General features: G+C 33.3%; 1 protein-coding gene across 5 annotated transcripts in view; it reads left to right on the top strand.

Annotated features, from left to right (window-relative positions):
* The window catches only part of LRP1B (LDL receptor related protein 1B), a 1,884,722-nt gene that overhangs the window by 1,637,189 nt on the left and 226,569 nt on the right, over window positions 1-20,964 (top strand). For all 5 annotated transcript variants that reach the window (XM_084998912.1, XM_084998914.1, XM_021076285.2 and 2 more), the window contains 6 exons: window positions 2,355-2,483; window positions 5,580-5,702; window positions 9,601-9,741; window positions 11,449-11,636; window positions 17,001-17,184; window positions 20,595-20,680. In XM_084998912.1, coding sequence (XP_084855038.1) covers window positions 2,355-2,483; window positions 5,580-5,702; window positions 9,601-9,741; window positions 11,449-11,636; window positions 17,001-17,184; window positions 20,595-20,680 — 851 coding nt within the window. The remainder of the gene's footprint in view (window positions 1-2,354; window positions 2,484-5,579; window positions 5,703-9,600; window positions 9,742-11,448; window positions 11,637-17,000; window positions 17,185-20,594; window positions 20,681-20,964) is intronic.

Raw genomic sequence — 20,964 nt, forward strand, 5'->3', positions numbered from 1 at the left:
GCTGTAAATATATTCTTTTTTTCATAAGCATATAGTGGTTCTGACTTGGGATCTGAGGATTCAATTTTGAAAACCATAGTCTGGTTCACCTCCATCACGTGATAGATGAAGAAAGGAGATCTCAGGAAGCTAAGTTTGCTTGAGGTCACTCAGTGAATCAATGATGAAAACTAGGACCAGAATTCAGGTTTCTGAAATAGTTACTAAGTTAGATAGTAACTCTTACCAATCAAATATTGTATCTGAGTAGTTACACAAAATGCATCTGGTAGAATTCTTTCAGCTTGTATTCCTTTTCCCTTGGGATTAATTTCCCTGAGAAAGGCAATGTGTCTCCAGATGACAGTGAAAACTGTGGAAGGAATCCATGAATTTTTCTTTGGCTCATTTTCTTTCTAATTGACCATGATATTTTGGCATCCTCTTAATGCAGAATCTGTTGAACCACTTTCACGGGAGCCAGAAAATTAGCAGCAAAGAGTGTTATGGCATTTTATAGTTTGAGGTATCTTAGTATATCTACTCATACCCCTCATTTTAGAGTGAAATTCAGACATTAGTTTTCTGCAAGGTCATACAGAATTAAATTTCTCAACAGCCTAATCAATGCTATATCTATTATGCCTACCTTGAGAATAAATTGGAGTGATAATAAAAAGCTAGACAAGGAGTTTTAGGTGGATCAAACTTCCTTAGCAGGAAGAATGCATTTTTTACATCTCCAGCTTTATAAAAATATTATGAAAATTAAAGCACTACTTGAGAGTATAATAGTTAATATGACACTCTATGATTTTTATGGAAAACTTGAAAAGATAAATAATATGCAGGAATAATGTAAAAATAACTTTGTAGGAAGAGAATTTTATTACAGAAAGCACTAAAGACAGTAGATAACAGGTAAATTCATTTTTCGATTAAAGCAAAATTTGTTTAATAGATTTTCTTTATAATTTCTTCTAGTAATAGATATCATATTAAACCCTTTTCTGTTAACATTGATCCTCAATCAAATAAGGAAATCTGAATTACCTGGGAGACTTTTCAACCTCCCCTTGCCATCTGTCCTCCAAGTTAAAGTGTATGTCAGGAACAGGCATGTTTATTTTGAAAGAGATCAACAAAGTGGGTGGGTGTCCCACTTTGTCACTCTGCTGTCCTCCCATATTGAAACTATTGCATTGAAAAACATTTTTTTTCTCATAACAATTTTATGACTATAAAGCAAGCTGGTAATTTATAATACAATTAAATTAGCTTTAAATGCTTGGAAACAACTATCTTTCATCAATCCAGGCAGTCATATTTTCTAGAGATAGTAACATTTTAAAAATAATGCTTACAAATTGTTTTTTTAGCATCTATCCTATGGGGAGCATTTGTTCACAAGAAAATGAAATTAAAGAGAAGTTATATTTGGGAAGTATGTTACTGATTCACTCAACAAATATTTTATATCCATAACAATCCGATATGACTATACTTGGGGCTAGGGAAATATCAGGAGAAAGATTCATTTTCTAATTTCATATGATTACCCTATGCCTAAGGAGAAACAAGGAGAGATTACTCATGACCCTTTGAATTTACTTTCAAAGTTAACAAGCATTTTTTTTTTTTCTGTATGCATTTGAAAATAACATCATGCAACTAAAGGGACATTGAATTGATAGAGCAAAGAAAAGGTAGATTCTGTTTATTAAGTGTAAAAGCAAAGGAAACATGCATACATTATACTTTTCAACCACACAAGGTAGGGAATGACAATAATGATATTAGTGGTTAAGAGTATGTGCTCAAGAATCAAAATGTTTTGGACTCCCATCTCAACATGTGCAAATTGTGACTTCCTGCAAGCTTTTCAACTTCTCATAACCACAGTTTCCTTTTCTGTGAAATGAGATAAATGATAGTTCTACCATTTGGGGTGATTCTGAGGATTAAATAAGTTACTATGTTAAGTGCTTTGCATATATTAAGTAATAAAATGCGATGATTATTTATTATCCTTATAGGTCAGTTCTTTTTAATTTTATCTCATTTTTTTCACAATTCAATGACATTTCTCTAATGTGACTTTGCCACACTTTGCAAGGAGAAAGAATTCTTATTATCTTCTGCCATGCTTTAAGACACAGAATACTTGCTATTGAGAAGGAATGCGTCTTGAGAGGAAACCATCCATACAGGAAGGACAATAATTGACGATTCCAAATAGCTACAGGTTCTTCCTTGTCAGTGACATTCTTCTGCTTGCCTTCTTGTCTGTATAGGAAATGTAAATGATGATCTTTCTCAGCGGACATGCTGTGTGTTACCTTAATGGCATTTTTTTTTTTTCCTATGGGTTTCAGGTGCCATCACCTGTGCGGCTGACATGTTCAGCTGCCAGGGCTCCCATGCTTGTGTGCCTCGACACTGGCTGTGTGATGGTGAAAGGGACTGTCCGAATGGAAGCGATGAGCTCTCCACAGCAGGATGTGGTATGAAACTATGGGACAGTTGATGAAAGAAAGCTGCTGCAGCATCCTCAGACATTTGCTTTTGTAGTACTCACCATATTCTCCTTTACTCTCACTTTCCCCATCCCTGGACTCATAGGTAGTATCAGAATTAGGCACGTAGGATGTTGTCATCATAGTAGTTCAGCAACCTTTCTAACCACTGTTCAGATTGTTTCCAACATGCACAGTGGGATTATTCATTTTTAGATCATTTTTGATGCATGGAAACTTCATTTCTGAGATATTGTACCCACCCTATGTATGTGTGAATGTGACAGGCTTGTTACTTTCTTTTTAACGTCTTCCCTCTCTCCCCATCCCACACTCCTCTTGAAGACTTCTAGGCTGCCTATTACAGATACTCTGTTAAGGGCCACTGTGATCTTAAATAACTACTGATCGAAGGTAAACACCTATTAGTTCTATGCATAGGATATTAACCCTGAGGTCAGGTAAAAATAGTCTGGCTATACCTGGGGAATCAGAGGAACACCTTTGGAGGCCAGACAATTTACTAAGTTTCTATCTTTAGGTCACCTCAGGAAATTTTCAGGGAATTACTCAATAATAAAGTTTAGGTGCATTCTTTTGCATGATCAGGAGAAAGAAAGGACTGAATATTTGAATGCTCATCCCAAGGTCACATACGGGAATCTTTTGAGCTGAACAGTTTATCAAGAACAGTGCTGTTAACTCTGCTCATTAATGCGAAGTCTTCCAGTTATCTCTAAGATGGCCTGTCTTCAGGTCTTTAAAACTAAAGTGATGATGTAATAGTGTGTGTATGTGGGAGTGTGTATATGGGGGATATTTAAAGCAGAGATGGTAAAAGAAGACTTTGAGGCAGGCTTGTGTGCACAGAACTCATGCTATTGTAGAATAAATCACTTTGATCTTGAAACTGATATGTGTGTCTATAAAGGTCAATGGGGCCACTGAGGGCTACACAGTAAAGGATTATGCATCAATTCAGGGTTCCAGATGGTCCCTGTATACTGTTGCTGTTGTAGTGAGTTAATGCTCTGGGAGGCATGTTAACACTTAGGGGCCACATGGGTGCTATTAAGTAAATTATGTTAAAATACAACAAATTGTACTCAAGTGACCTGAAAGCATTAATGCCAAATAAGCCTCTGTAGCTTAGTGTTTAAAGAATAATTCATGTATTAGAATTGGCATAATTCACTTGAGTTATATAAGCTGTCACACAGTTCAAAGTTAGAGTAGTGATTAGTAACTGAGTTTTGCTTTGATTATAATGGGCAAATTTTAATGCTGCTCCTATGTGGCTTCTGGATCATTTTTGAAAATAAATTTGTTGCAAATAAGTCATACTTGATTGAATTCAAATAATTCTTTTTGTTTTACCTGCTCATATTTCTATTTCAATCATTACTGAGTTGAAGGAGGAGATTTCCCTTCTTCATATAGTATGGGGCTGTTTGGGGATCAGGAGCTGATAGGCATGTGAAAGAATAATTATAATATCTGAAATGTAAGGATGCTATGGAGAAAATATACTAGCTCATCACAAAGAAATATTGTGCAAAATGCCTAGAAGTCTCTTGAAAGGATTTCAAAGAAAGAATAATATCTGAGTTGTGAAGGACAAAGAAGAAAGAGAAGTGTTCTAGGTAGAGGAGAGTACCTATTACGACATGAAGCAGAGAGACTGTAAGACATTTTTTCAAGTGCCTGTTGTACATCAGTTATTTTGGTAGGTGCTTTTATTTACATTATTGAATTCCCACAGTATCTCAGTGAAGTGCTTGTAGGAATTGGCCAAAAATAATTATTGTATAGATAGGAATTGAAAGAGCACCTAGGAATTTATTGAGTACCTACAATGAGCTGATCTAATTCATTTACCTTATCTAATTCTTGTGAGAAAATTAACAGATAGTTTTTATTATCCCCATTAAACAGATACCCCAAGAAGATAAATAGCTTCCTTAGGTTAAAATTTTAAGTTGCAGAGTAATTTTTAGCAAAGACTTCCTCTTTCCAGTGTACTATAATAACATACAGATTTTTTTTTTAACTTAAAAAATTAAGATGTAATTGACTTGCAATACTGTGTTAGTTTTAGGTGTGTAATATAATGATTTGGTAAATGTATATCTTAACTGCAAAATGGTTACTACAATAAGCTTAATTAATATCTATCATAGAATAGATTCTTAACATTTGAAATATCCTAGATCTTAAGTACGGCATTTATCCTTTGTATGTAAGAAAAGGTAATTCAAAATATTTAAATGATCAAACCTTTATGATGCTATGCATATACTATTAAAGTTTATTGCCTCTGTACAAGTTACCACTTTTAGACTTTTGCTAAAGTTTTATTGCATATTTTAATCAACAACATTTTCCTGCTGGTTAGGGCCCTTGCTAGAGAATACTTTCATGGATCTGTATTTTAAAAGGATCAGTATTCTATTTCATGGACTGATATTCCTAATTTGGTATACATTTATGATTGGGCTTATCTCACCATAAATCTTAATGTATTTCAACACTACTCTTGAAGTCACACAGAAGTTGTATTTTCTTCTTGAAAACAGTAACTTTCTTAGCTCTTTTGATTTTCTTTTCACTTCCATCATAAGCTTTAGCACTTAGTGATCTTTTCAGGTCCATTTTTCACAGAGAAGCAAGGTTTTTATCACTTTACGGCATTACTAAGGCATGAGGTGAGAAAAAATACAGCCACGTTATTACAGTTGAGTGATTTTTCTTATCACATATAAACCTTTGAATTCATCCTTTAGCAAACTTACAAATTGCTAAATGACTTAAAATTTCAGTCACTCCAGAATTCTTGTACATATTAAACTAAAACCTCATATTATATATATTTATGTTTATATATTCAAATACTAGTTATATTGATAAACATCTTAATATATATTATTAATTTATCTGGTGTATTGAGCTAAGTTGTATTTTTTAAATGACCATGAATTATTGAGTGTCTTGAATATAACAACATGTATTCCCCAAACTCCTAATGTGGGGGAAGAAAAAAATAGATGCTCATCTAACTTAATTGTTTTGTGATGTCTTTCTTAGCTCCCAATAATACATGTGATGAAAATGCTTTCATGTGCCATAATAAAGTCTGCATCCCTAAGCAGTTTGTTTGTGACCATGACGATGACTGTGGAGATGGCTCTGATGAGTCACTGCAGTGTGGTAAGTGTATCTGAACTTTTTGTGGAGAAGTTTATCAGGGTAACAGTCTCTTAAAATGACTCATGGAATATATAAAATAACAAAAACTAAGAAATGTGTTCCTTAAATCTCACTAAGGACATATACATTCAGTAATACAGACACATCACATATAACCTCTTTAAACTCTACCATAATGACACCTGTATTTGGAATTCTTGCCTACTTGCTGTAATGTATTCTTTTTAAGAGTCACACTGGAAAATGTTTATAAACATTTTGGTTTTAAGTATTCTGGAGTACTTAAAAAAATATATGGCTGCCTAGTTCAATCTTACAGCCAAATCAAATACTTGGTTCCCGCTGTGGTGCAGTGGGTTAAGAATTTGACTGCAGTGGCTCAGGTCACTGTGGAGGCATGAGTTCGATCTCCAACCCAGTGCAGTGGGTTAAAGGATCTGGTATTGCTGCAGGTGCAGTGTATGTCACAGCTGTGGATTGGATTCACTTCCTGGTTTGGGAACTTGCATATGCCATGGATGTGGCCATAGGAAAAAAAAAAAATGGGGTGAGACAAAAAGAATACAATTCACAGTTATCAGAGAACTGGATACTTAACATTTTTCTTTTGCCTTATCTTCTTATACATATATTTATTTGTTAAAATTTAATATTTTATAAGAAATTTATCTTGGTACATATATATTTATATAATCATCATATCTCTATAATGTATATATAAACATTTTATATATGAGTGTGTGTATATATAACTTGTGATAAAAATTAGTATATTAAAAATTCCCAGTTGAAGTTGAGATCTTATGTAAACCTAGTATTTTTTTAAAAATATTTGAATACATACATGACTAAATATAAAATGAAAAGTGAAATCCATACATACCCATGAAAGGCAGTAGGTGGAGTTTCTTTTTATTTTTTTATTTTTTTTGTCTTTTTGCTATTTCTTTGGGCCGCTCTGGCAGCAGATGGAGTTTCCCAGGCCAGGGGTCAAATCAGAGCTGCAGCCACTGGCCCATGCCAGATCCACAGCAACGCGGGATCTGAGCCGCGTCTGCAACCCACACCACAGCTCACAGCAACGCCGGATCCCCAACCCACTGAGCAAGGGCAGGGACCGAACCCGCAACCTCATGGTTCTCAGTTGGATTCGCCAACCACTGCGTCACAACAGGAACTCCTGGAGTTTCTTTAGTAGATTTGTCCTTCCTCTGCAATGTCTATATCCTTGGTTTTTGATACGAATCTCTTTGAAATCTGTGGATTTGATATTTTATGATCATATCACATTGTCATGAATTCAATGTGAAATTTTAAAAGTTATAACTCATGATGTAAATCTGAAGTAGAGTTATATATTATTAAATGTATTTCCTCTGCTAGATACTGTATTTGGCTGATATGGAGATGAATGAGAGAGATCCCACTAGAAGGAACTACAATCAAAGAGGAAAATCAGAAATACAATATAGAATGATAGCATACATTGTCATATGAGAATAAGAATCACAATACACAAAATCAGAGCTGAGAAGATAATTTTTGAGGCACTAAAAAACAGAAGCAGAGAATATAAGAGGAAATCATATTTAGATGCTAGGAAGCATGAGGTAGTGGTTAAGAGTATGAACCCCAGAGCCAAACAGCCTGGGTCCAAGTCCTTGCTCTGCTAATTAAGTAGCTTCTAGGTGACCTTGAAAAAGTTATTCCACCTCCCTGACCTCAATTTCCTCATCTGTAAAAAAAACATACAATAACGTAGCTTAGCTATTAGAGCTGCTAAGAGAATTAAATGAATTCATATTGTAAAGTGCTTATAAATAGCTGTAGACAAATATTAAATTCTGTGTATGTTTACAAAAATCTATAAATTGACATGGTTGATGAATAGCAATCAGTCTTTTGTGAGGTAAGTTGAAGTTAGAAAGTTAAGCTGAAGCTGGATTCTAAAAAGTCTGAAACACAATGTTAAAGAATTTGTATATAATTATTTTGCCTCTCAATGGCCAGCATACATTTTGAAACAGGAGAAATGTCACAGTCAACTTTATATTTTAGGACCATCTTTTTCAGCAGGGTGGATGAACTATTACCCTGGGAGAGAGGGGCCATAAAGAGAAAATAAACTAGTTAGGAGTTTATTGCGATAGTTCTAATGATTAACACTGTGGTTTGGAACTAAGGCAGAAATGGTGGAATGAAAAGTGCAGAATGGGTCAGAATTCATTTACAGTTAGAGATAGAGGATAAAATAGAATTTCTAGCTTGGATGACTTGGAGGATGGTTTTGCTGTTAAAGGAACTTTGGAATGAGGTTAAGGGGCAGTTTTGCTGGTGCAGGAGAAGAGAGATGAAACAAATAATTAACTTTGGACATTTTGAATATGAAGTGTTAATCAGATAATCACATGAAGCTATATAGTGAGTGTTTGAAAATTTAGTGCTAGAGTATGATCAGGACAAATTATTATTAACTTGACAGCCATCAGCATTAGTATGATATTTAAAATAGGACAAAGAATGAGAATACCCCACACTGTAGAAAAAGGGAAAACTATAGACTGAAGATTGCAATAAGGGCTTCCTCTGTATCATTTTAGGGTAGAACAGGAGAAAAGTTCATACAGAAAGAGGAGAAAAAGGGAATAGCAAAGGCAAAGTTAGAAAGAAGCCTGGGAGAGTAGATTATGAATATTAAGTCCAAGGTAGTATGGACAATAGCATCAAATGCTGCAGAAAAGTGAAGCAGATAGGAGTCAGAGACACTTATGAATTTACCAATTGTCACTTGATATTTGTTAGCTCTTAGAGGAATTTCAGAAAGTAGATATTGCAGAAATGAGATGTTAATGAATGAAAGATGAACTGGTGGTAAGTGAAATCAAGATTGAGGCATACTGGGAAGCAGGGATGTGTTGTTAAGAGTTATGTGGATAGATTTTGGGTTAGAAGAGACTTGATCATAGGTATTGACTGAAGAGGAGGAACTAATGAAGGAGAGGGAGGGAAGAAATACTAGGGAAAGATGTTATTTTAGAGCTATCTAGTTTTGTCATGCAACATGATAAACATCTCAATCATTATTGACACATTTTTTCTATTAAAACTTTATTTTTTAACCATAAAAGTCTTTCTTCCTTCAAAAGTTAAATATTGGCCCACATTTACCAGAAAGTTTATAATATAAATGACATTTTTTATTGTTAACAAACCTAGGAAAAATTCCAATCTAAAACTTTATAATAATCAAAATCAAATTAGTTTTACTTACAAACAAGAATAGATATGAACATTAACAATTGATGGATTGATATTGCGACTTGAATAAAGATTTTGAATGCCTCTAAGAATCAGTATATAGGATAATTACAATAGTTTTTGTGCTTATTGCTTTATAAATTGGCTTTTAATTTTCCTGTTTTAATAATTTCTTTATACTTTCAGTACTGCTTCCCAAACATAAACATGATATTATACATTCTGAAAATTATCTTTATAACCCAGAATCAGTTCATCCACATATTCTAGTACTATATGTAACAAAGCTTAGTCTTGAAAATAATTTTGAGTAGCTTTAATTTTTGTTTTCTCTTCTAAGGGAGACCTTTAGAATATAGATGGTAGGTAAACAGAGATGATGTTCTCAAGTATTGCATTCTTGTTTCCTTATGAAGGAACAATAAGAGTGCCTTCTTTCCAGCTTTGTTTTCTAGACTTTAATTCTATTTCCCAACCACAAATATTTCTTGCAAGTATCACAACTGCCCTAGAAAGAAATGAGAAATATTTCCCATAAGAGGCCTGGGTAATGCACATAGTTAATTAGGTTTAGTGTACATTATGAAATAAACTTTAATGAATATTTGTTGTATGAATTAGAATGTTTCCTTGTCTCCAGGATACCAACAGTGCAGTGCAGAAGAATTTAGTTGTGCTGATGGACGATGTCTTTTAAATACTCAGTGGCAGTGTGATGGAGACTTTGACTGCCCAGACCATTCTGATGAAGCACCTCTAAACCCAAAGTGCAAAAGTGCAGGTACAGAAAATATATAATGTTGTGTTTATCCCAAAATTTGTTTTTTAAAGTCAATACCGTGACCCTAGTTTTTAAGTCTCCTATGGTAATCAATGAGAGGAAATGCAAATAATTAAGAATGTGATACTTCTGTTGATACTATGCAGGATCCTAGGAATCAACCTTGTTTTGTTGCCAAGTCAATGTATTTTGGAACCAATTACAGAAATTTCAGTCTATCAAAAATATGAAGATGTGAGGCAATGAACCACATGACTCCATCAGCTTGCCCTTTTTTTTTTAAAAAAAGTTACTTTTTCTTTTTTTTTAATTTTTAATTTTTTGTCTTTTTTTGTCCTTTCTAGGGCTGCACCTGTGGCACATGGAGGTTCCCAGGCTAGGAGTCTAATCGGAGCTGTAGCCACCAGCTTACGCAACAGCCACAGCAACGCAGGATCCAAGCCACATCTGCAACCTACACCACAGCTCACGGCAACGCTGGATCCTTAACCCACTGAGAGAGGCCAGAGATTGAACCCTCAACCCGATGGTTCCTAGTTGTATTCATTAACCACTGAGCCACAACGGGAACTCCAAAAGTTACTTTTTTTAATACATTATTTTATGTGAGGATAATTTCCCTGTATGGAACTATTTGAAAATTTAATTATAAAAGAACTTAAGATTTATTTATTTATTTATTTATTTATTTATTTATATTTTTAGGGCCGCACCCATGGCATATGGAGGTTCCCAGGCTAGGGGTCTAATTGGAGCTGTAATCACTGGCCTATACCACAGCCACAGCAATGCGGGATCCGAGCCACATCTGTGACCTACACCACAGCTCCCTGCAACGCCAGATTGTTAACTCTCTGAGTGAGGCCAGGGATCGAACCCATATCTTCCTGGATGCTTGTCAGGTTCGTTAACCACTGAACCATGACGGGAACTCCAAGAAGTTAAGATTTACTGAGATGAAGTCAATGTTATTCAGACTTAGGCAAAATGAAATGTTATATATCATATGAACAGAAATATATACATAAGCCAAAATTGGTGTATTTTTCACTTTACTATTCCAAAGATTGAATACATAGTTATAAATTTAGAATGAACCCAATTACTTTTTTCGTGCAGTTTACATGTTAATATGCTTTATTTTATCATGTGTGATAATGAATAATGTTCAAATTAACAGGTTATGAATAGCTGCAAAACCTGAACTCCTTTCTCTAGCTTTATTTGGAACAACTATTATTCAATACAAGTGTCTTTTATGTGCCTGGACTTAAAAATGTCAATGTTATAATTCCAGGAAGGGAAAAATTTAGGAATGTCTATTCTAGATCCTTAATTTTTAGTGACATATAATTTCTCAGAGACCTATGGCTTGAGGGAAATGTCAAGCTGTCTTTACACTTTTGAACTTATTCTTCACAATATAGAAGACAGACGTACTCCATTAATTCTACTATAAATGCTTATTTTGGTTGTTAATTTTCAGTGTAAAACTAGGTTTGCCGTGTGTTGAACATGAAAGTGTAATTTGCCTCTGATTTTCTTTATATATAAAATACTACAGTGAATATAACACATTTTATATATACCTATATTTACTATAATTTTTGACAGACACATTATCATATTTGGGAATGTTTTCAGTATCCGTAGTGTAAAAAAATGGCATGCCTTTTATGTTCCATTTGTTTTATTTTCTTTTTCCAGAACAGTCATGCAACAGTTCATTTTTTATGTGCAAAAATGGCAGGTGCATTCCCAGTGGAAGTCTTTGTGACAATAAGGATGACTGTGGTGATGGCTCAGATGAGAGAAACTGCCATATAAATGAATGTTTGAGTAAGAGAATCAGTGGATGTTCTCAAGATTGTCAGGACCTTCCAGTCAGTTACAAGGTAGGTACTCATCAAAAATAGCAAATCATGTGATATGTTAGAATGTAAGATAATAAAAATTACTTAATCCAATATAGCTATAAAAATTAAAGTCATCATAATATTATTAGTTAAAGCTACTTAAATGGAGAGTTTCTGTATAAGCAAACTATGATAATAGCACACTATAAAAACTGTTAGACTATACTCAGGCAGACGAAAAAAAATTTTTTTCTTGTGACATGCAAAAGTTCCCAGGCCAGGGGTTGAAACCCAAAATAGTTTTCTAATAAATGCTGAACATAAAGAAAAAAGTAAGCAAAGGAAGATCAGTGCTTGGGAAAGATCCTGCTGTTAATAGCTGTGTAAATATGTATTCAACTCTCTTAAATTCCCATTTGTCCCTTCATTTTTCCTCTCATACATCTCTGAAGTGGATGGGGCTAATCATTTATTTCCCATAGAATTGGAGAATACAACATTTTTTCATATAAACAGGAAGAAAAATAGACTACAGATAAATTATTAGAACTGAATACAGGTACACAAAATAAATCATGCCTAATATTCTCATTGCTTTTCATTGGTACCATTTTCATGAAGAAGGTAATTCACTGACAAAATTGATTGACAGAAATAGCTTTTGAAAACATCTCTGTTTCAATATGTTGTAATGGAGGATGCATACAAACAAAATATTGAAGTTAAGTGGTACATTAGGTTAAAATCAATTATGTAAATGTGGGAAAACACATGTAAGAGCAGTTCAGCTGGAAATTAGTCTTTTTAACTGGACGGTAGCTCTGCATGAGTCAGCAGAAGCACATGGCTCCTATGAAACAGAGGCAGTCTAAGGCCAATTAAGAGTAGTATAGAGGTTAGATTCTGTTCTACTGAGCTCTGTGCTGATCAGAATAGTCCTGGGGTACTGTGCCCAGTCATGGACATGACATTTTAAAGGGAAACTTGACAAAATGTAGTGTATCTACATTTGTACATTAAGTGGCATAAGGGGTCTGGAAAATACTTTTGGAAGTTTCAACTATAGCAAAATGACTGGTCATCTGTGTTTAAATATATGAAGTACAAGAATCGGGAGCATACCTTGCCTGAGTTGTTTCAAAGGTTGGAATTAGGAGTTGAGAAGTGAATTCTGTTCAATATAAGGAAGACTTTTAGAACATTATAATTCTTTACATTGGAATCAGCTGCCTCATTTCTCACATCTAAAAGTGTTTTACTGGGGGCTCAGTGGCTTTCTTTAAAAAATACTAGAGAAAAAAAAAATGTCTGTTGCAGAGATGCTTGGCTTTTTCCCCAGCCAGTTCTGTCTAACAATAAATTCAGCCAAACAACTATTTTGCCATTTTTAATCTTTGACTTTCTGGTGTTATGATTAAGATTAAGATTAACTACATTGGTCAGTGTATATAGCTATAACCTAAAAAGTACAATAATCATTTCCCCCCGTGTAAACATAGAGATTAAAAAGTAAAATACCGATAAAGCTATATTTATAAAAAAAGTTTTTAGACAAAATATTTAGTAACAAGAATTGGATAAGCTCATAGATAAAACGCAAATGTGCTGATTCCCAAACACTCTGTATAGGTAGAAGGAGACAAAACAAATAAGCCAGGATAGCTCTTAATGAGATGAGTATATGTCAGATAATTAATTTTGGCAGTAAATATTTTGAAACCCAAATAAATGGAAAAAATATTATTGGTGATTTATGTATAATTAATATAGAAATGTTTCCAAATAATCAGGGAATGTTTTATATAACTATTAGAGATGATAGTTAAGATTTTATAATATTATAAATAATAATCTATTTCTATCATTTAGACTATATGTCTATCTATACATCTATTTTTCTGCCTAAAATTTAAATTTCAAAATAGATTTATTAGTGTTTATCCTGTGTGTGTTTAAAATCTGTCATAACAATCTGAGAGATAAAATGTAAAAACTATAGACTATCAATTGGTGACCTTTTGAAGTAATATCCAAAGTGAGTTTTAATATTTTTTTAAGAAATACTGAGTGCCCAGAGATTCCCTATTTAGAAAACTACTCTTGGTAGAAGTAGGTCTTACTCAGAAAGCCATGCTAAATCATACTAATTTAATTACTTTATAAGATTCCTCACACAAAAATAGTTGTTTATTGATACCTTTAAAATATCAGTATTTTCACTTTGACTTATCTGAAGGAGTCATAGAATGAAATGAGAATCCTAGTTGAAATAGACAAAGTATTTAATTATTCAGAAAGTCCATGTATATGATAGCAACAAAACTGCTGTGAATAATGTTCCTAAATATATAACATGTCAAAACTAATGAATAAAATAAAATACCTACTGGGAGGAGCAAGACCATTTCAAAAATTGAAGAAGCTAAGAGTAAAATCATGAGATTGAAGCAAAGATTCAATGCAAATATTTTACATGTTGTGTTGAGATACATATGTTACTTTAATATGGAGATATATATTTATATATATATTATTTTTCTGAAAATTTATTTATAGGAGATTGAGTAAAAAATATTACAAATAACAAAATGCTTATCTAGGGAGTTCCCATGTGGCAGAGCAGAAATGAATCTGACTAGTATGCATGAGGATGCAGGTTTGATCCCTGGCCTCTCTCAGGGGGTTAAGGATCTGTCATTGCCATAAGCTGTGATGTAGGTCACAGACATGGCTCCCATCTGGCATTGCTGTGGCTGTGGTGTAGGCCAGGAGCTGTAGCTCTGATTTAACCCCTAGTCTGGGAACTTCCAAATGCCTTGGGTGTGGCCCTGAAAAAAAAAAAAGCAAAAAAAAAAAAAAAATGTTTATCTATTTTGGGAAAAAAATGCCAGCTCATGCATTTCTCTTTTTCAGGGAATGGGGAAAACTATCCAGTAACCTATTTTTCATTACAATATCAGCAGAACATGACAGATTCTCCTCCAAATTTTGCAATAAAATGAAAATTGCATATAAAAGCAAAATTTAGACCTTCTGGACTGTGAACAATTCACATGCTTACTATAAAACAAATACACTAGATCAAACTATTCAAAAGGGAGTAATAACTCTCAACTTAAGCAAGAATCTTATTTTGATGGGAAGGATAACTTACCATGTGAAAATAAATACACTTATGGGAGATAAATGTTTCAATGTGTGTATTAGAAATAAGATAATCAATACTGTTACTTTCTATTAAATATAGATGAATATCTCTTTTATCTTTGAGGACACAAATTATTATTTTTTTTCATTCAGTTTATGAACGTTAGGTTTAGTAGAATTTCCCACAAATGGCTTTTAATTATGGGGAACAAAATTGTTTTTGTTAAAACAGGTTAATGGACTAAGAAGGAAATTATCTTTTTTTAAATCTCTTTTAAGAAACAGATCTTTAAAAAACCTTAAAATCCTTATTTCATCTGTATATAGAAATGTACATTAATTTGGCAACTTTTATCAATTTTATCTTTAAGAAATTTATTTTCTATAAATGTGTTTTTATCCAAGCCAACTTATTTAATACAATAGTTGTATAATCCTGACTAGCCATTCAAAGTGATTTTCAGGAACCCTCTTAGAATTGATATTCTGTTTCTTTTCATAATACTCTTTTTGGGAGGAATTTAACACATTCTCACCTGTCCTCAAGTACCCCTTGAATTCAACCCTACCCTGTGTCTGCCTGTGTGTCTTCTGTTTCTGGGTCATGTGATCTAATTTCCAATTCTTTTCACTGATAACTTTTTGTAGCTTATTAGGTTTGTCTTAATTAATTAATTTTTAAATTATGGTGAAATATATGATATAAAATTTATCATTTTAACTATTTTTAAGTGTATACTTCAGTATCATTTAGCACCTTTCTCTCTTTTTTTCTTTTTGCCATAGCATTAGCACCAATTCCCCCTAACTTCCTAAATCAGGTAGTAGGAGGGATCTTCTCAAGGAAAAGTAATATTGTCAAGGCTCAGATATGATAAGGAGAATTTGGAAAATTCAATTGTGGCTTTTGCTTTGATTTCCTTGCTTCCTAATGCATTTTGGAGATTATAAAAATGTTTAAAATTGGTTATGATTATTAGATAAGTATTGGTATATAGATTGTTAAAGATAAAAGTACCAGGAGTTAAAGGGATTCTTTCTTGTAAAAGGACTTAGGAAACTTTTGAGCACTTTCAGATGAAGTTGTTCCTTTTCCATGTAACGAGCACCTTTTTTTTTGTACTTAAAAATTTCTACTCCTCAATTAATTGTTTGCTGATTATTTAATAAGCACATGTATCTCTCTAATATTTCACCAATAGATGCAAAGACACAAATGTTTATTATGAATAATTCTTAAATACTAGCTTTTCTTAACAACCTAGATTTTCTCCTTGATTCACTATCCTCTTCAGTATTCACAAGTCCCTTTATTCAAAGGCCACTAAGTAGCCTTTGATCATAGTCGTTTGGCAAATTATAGGTTCATTTTGTATAATTATAATTCTTACATCCTACTTGGAAGGGACTGAGTATAGAATTGCAAGACCAGTCACAGCACTGTATTAGTTTCAGGAATACAAAGATGTACATGGCATGACACTATTCTCAGAACTGATATATCAGTTAGTAAAGATCACAGAATCATCAGTCTTACAAAACATGATAGAGAGCTAAAAAAAAAAAAGATGACTTGATGCACATTGTCATGACAGTGAAACTGTGGTAATTTTTTATTTCTCCACACATTAACATGTTTTGTTAAGGAGTCACACCCAGTCAATAAATATTAATTGAGCCTTACTATTTGTTAAAAATTACAGACAGCCTCAGATCTCCTACCAGCTTTATGTAGACAATATCGCCTTTGTGCTTCTAGGTTTCTCATGGGTTAACTAAGGATAATAATGCCTATGTCATAGATTTCTGCAATGCTCTATGACAAAGTATGCCATAATAATACAAGTGACAATGCTGGTAATTTTCAAAGCTATACATTAGGGTTAATCCTTATGACTGTTAAAATCTCCTCAAAACACAATATAGTACAATAGAAAAAGAACAAAAGTTGATGCTTTTGTTTTGTTTTCCTTGCCATTCTCTAGCTATAGAGCTTTCTAAGTGATGTCATTTAACCTTTGTAATCTTGCCAACCTTAGAAGATCAAATGAAGATATTTGAAAGAATGCTGTTTTAATTTCAACTTTACATAATATATGTAATACTTATTAAAGGTTAATTGCTGAGGGACAAAAAGACTTGCTATTATCTTTTTTTTTAGATGATTTTCTTAGTTGAATCATGCTAAAGGGATATCCAATCGAAAGAGACAGTGACAAGGATATGAATTGATTATGCTCGTTTTTCATTCTCCAGTGCAAATGCTGGCCTGGATTTCACCTGAAGGATGATGGTAAAACATGTGTAGACATTGATGAATGCTCTTTGGGCTTTCCGTGTAGCCAGCAATGCATCAATACATATGGGACCTACAAGTGCCTCTGTACGGATGGATATGAAATACAACCTGATAACCCAAATGGCTGCAAATCACTCTCAGGTATTGAATTGAATTTATCCACTGATCCAGCCTCAGTTATACACATAGATCCTGAACTTTATAGCTATTTTTTTGAATTCGCTTGCTGTTTCTGAGAAATCAAAATTCTTTATTGCCCTTAGCATGGGAATCTGTCATTCTGATTTTGTGTGTTGTCCATGCACTACTTTGTTTGAAATACCATTACAGTGTAGTCTTGTGAATTATTAAAATTTTCTAGATTTTGAGAACAAGTAAAAAGAACTCTCTAGAACTCCTTCCTGCTGAACTACAAGTTCTTGGGAGTAGGTTTGGCCAGGACTATTAAAGAGCATGTTATGACAGTGCCCTAATATTTTTTTCTTTCTCCTCTATACCACACATATTCATATATATGTGCCATGGAGAACAATAGGTAAAAAATAATAATGGTAATAATATGACAACAATAACAGTAAATCAGCCATAAAAGACAATTTGAATCTTTCCAGTGATTCAGCAAATATATTAAACTTCTGTTTATTCCTAGTAATGTTTGACTCTATAAATTAGAAAATTATATAAAATGTAGCCTGTAACTTAAAATATATTATGATTTATTAGGGGAAAAATCAAACTTTCTAAAATTACGCAAAACAATATACTGTAGTAACTGATAAAATGGGTCAAAAAAGGCACATAAGATGTCTCTATTCCCCTTACTTGATATTGAGCATAATGAATCAAATAGTATTACCAGGTTTTTTTTTTAACATATTTATGTTGGTGACAACATTTAAAACATTAGATGTTTTCTCATCTACTTTCATAAAATGAATAACAGGGATAGAAATTTAAAAGTTAATCTTTTAACTAGTTCAAATATTGTACATTATGGAGACAAAGCAATTCCTTTCAATTTTTATTCTACTCTCACTTATTCTTTGAGTGTTTATTCCTGAATCAATTTGTGTATTATTTGGAGCACATTGTTTTGTCTACCACCCTACCCTTTTGTTGTTCTTGGCAAGTTCATGACTTCCCATCTCATTCATTTTGTGAAACGGGATGAGAAGAAGAGATAAAATCTCTAAACCACTCATTTTTAAACTTTTCATAAAAGAATCGTATGAAGGAGGTGGTATTTAACTTAGCGTAATATCTTCAAGTATCATCCACATTGTTTCAAATGGCAGGATTTTACTTTTCTTATGGCTAAACAAATCCTATTCATCTGTTGATGGACACTTAGATTGTTTCCATGATTTGGCTATTGTGGATAATGCTACAATAAATATAAGAGTGCAGATATATCTTTGATATCCTGTTTTCACTTCCTTTAGATATATACCCAGAAGTGAGAGTGCTGGATGTTAGTTTTATCATTTTTGTTATTTTTTGAAGCAACCTCCATACTGTTTTTCATAGGGGTTGGACCAATTTATATTTCTACCAATGGAGCACAAAGGTTGTCTTTTCCTCCTTCACCACCAGCACTTAACTCTTGTCATTTTTATGACACAAACAGAAATTTGTTCTGCTGCAAATCTCTTTGTCCCTAACTGTGTAATAGGGACATGAATATGTGACAGCACTGTCTAGAACAAGCGTGAGCTGATGCCTCATTATGGTGTTGATTTGTATTTCCCTGATGATTAGTGATGTTGAGCACCTTTTCATGTGCCTTTTGGCCATTTGTATATCTTCTTTTGAAAAATGTCTATTTAGTTCCTCTGCCCATTTAAAAAAATCAGACAGTTTATTTTTGTTATTGATTTGTATGATCTCTATATATTTTTGGATAATAATATCTTATCATATATGTTATTTGTATTTTCTCTCATCCCATATGTTGCCTTTTCATTATGTTCTGGGTTTCTTTTGCCTGCAGAAGTTTTTTGTTTGTTTAATACTCCTACTTGGTGATTTTTTGATTTTGTTTTTTGTCTGGCAAAAACATCATTGTCAGAACCAGTGTAAAGGAGTTTTTAGGCAAAAATGTCATTGCCAAAACCAGTGTAAAGGTGATTTTTCTCTTTCTCTCTAGGGTTTCAAGGTTTAAGTTCTTACGTTTTAAGTTGTAAAGAACTACCTAAGTATTGAGGTGGAACACCATTTATTAATTTTATAATTGTAAATATAGAACTATATTGATGAGATGGCCAGGCACCTTGAACCTGAAAGCCAACTCTTAAGTAGGGTTCTGAGTCTTAATTTAGCCTCAACAGAAAGACTGGAATGAGTAGAGGCAGTGCCATCGCTGGTAGAAGGTGATGTCCAGCATCTGTGGCACACATTTCTAATCCCTGACATAGAATACAGTGAAACATAGTATAGTGTGCTACATATTATATATTCTGTGAAACTAAGGGCTAGAAGAAGGAAAGTAGTAAGTTTGAACATAAAACAAAGAGGACAACATTCTATAACAATAAATGACTTATAATGAAATCCTTATTAAATTATATAGTGACTACCTCTTTTATTTTTTTTCTAATTTTTGTTCTGACATTAAATTTTCTTACCCCAGAGTTCCTGTTGTGGTTCAGCAGGTTAAGAACTTGATACAGTGTCCGTGAGGATGCTGCTTCAGTCCTGGGCCCGCTCAATGGGTTAAGGATCCCACATTGCTGCAAGCTGTGGTGTAGGTTGCAGAAATGGCTCAAATTCCACATTGCTGTTACTGTGGTTGTGGCTGTGGTGTAGCTTGGCGATTTCAGCTCAAATTCAGCCCCTAGCCCTGTAACTTCCATATGCTGCAGGTGCAGTGGTACAAAGAGAAAACATTTTTTTCTTACCAAGCAACTAAGTATATGAATGCATCTTAGAAAGACAAATGTTTCAAATGAGTTTGATCTTTATATATATGAAGCTTAGTCATATTATTTTTATTATCTTTCCTAGAACAAATGAGATACTAAAGTCATGTGGGACAAACAAGAAGGAAATCAAGACTATTTTACTTGAGGGAAGCCACTAGGTGGATGAAAAATGTTCATGTAGATGGTGAAACTTTTGTTTTTTACCAAAGTCTGTCTGAGATGATAGCTGGTTGTTTGACTATCAAGAGAGAATTTCTGATTTATAAATGTTTGGCTGTACTGTAGTTTTCTAAGATAGGTGCAGATTATCCTTTTCTGAAATTTACTTAAAAATAAGATTTTAAGTGGATATTTTCCACTAATTCCAAATAAATTAGACAGTTTAATAATCAAGAAAACTGAGATGAAGAGAGGGATTTGGAATTGTCTTGATTTCCTATATTGCATAAATATCTGCTTTATTTTCACGTTATTATCAGCTGAGGTGCTCAGTATAAATTTTTTAACCATTAATCCTACCAGAGGGCACTGCATTTGAACTTGCATTGCTGTAGTAACTAAACTGAGACTAAGCAGAGTTGAAAACCATAAATACTAAAAGTATAATATGTTTCTTGTCTTGGCATGTAGATGAAGAACCTTTTCTAATTCTTGCTGACCATCATGAGATAAGGAAAATTAGCACTGATGGCTCCAACTACACACTTTTGAAACAGGTATGATGTTTCCATGATGATTTCATAATATGTAATATGGTTACTCCAGATATGCATTGGAGCTGTAGCAAAACCTCATAATTAAAACTTTTGAAGCATGTATTTTTATCATAAATTTTCTTTTGTTTGAATTGTCCAGGTGATGGCCTCTAACTTGTCACATCACATCATATCAAAGTAAAAGATGCAAACTATAATTAATGCAAGGAAAAAACTATCTTGAGAATAGCTAGATTAGGGGAAATATAAAATTCTCTTTTAAGGTATTTTGTGCATTACTCAAA

The sequence above is a fragment of the Sus scrofa genome, chromosome 15, assembly GCF_054392235.1.
Source record: "Sus scrofa isolate SSC_HxYL_T2T_F1_AM1 chromosome 15, Sscrofa_HxYL_maternal_Yorkshire_Landrace_v2.0, whole genome shotgun sequence".
Classification (NCBI taxonomy): Eukaryota; Metazoa; Chordata; class Mammalia; order Artiodactyla; family Suidae; genus Sus; species Sus scrofa.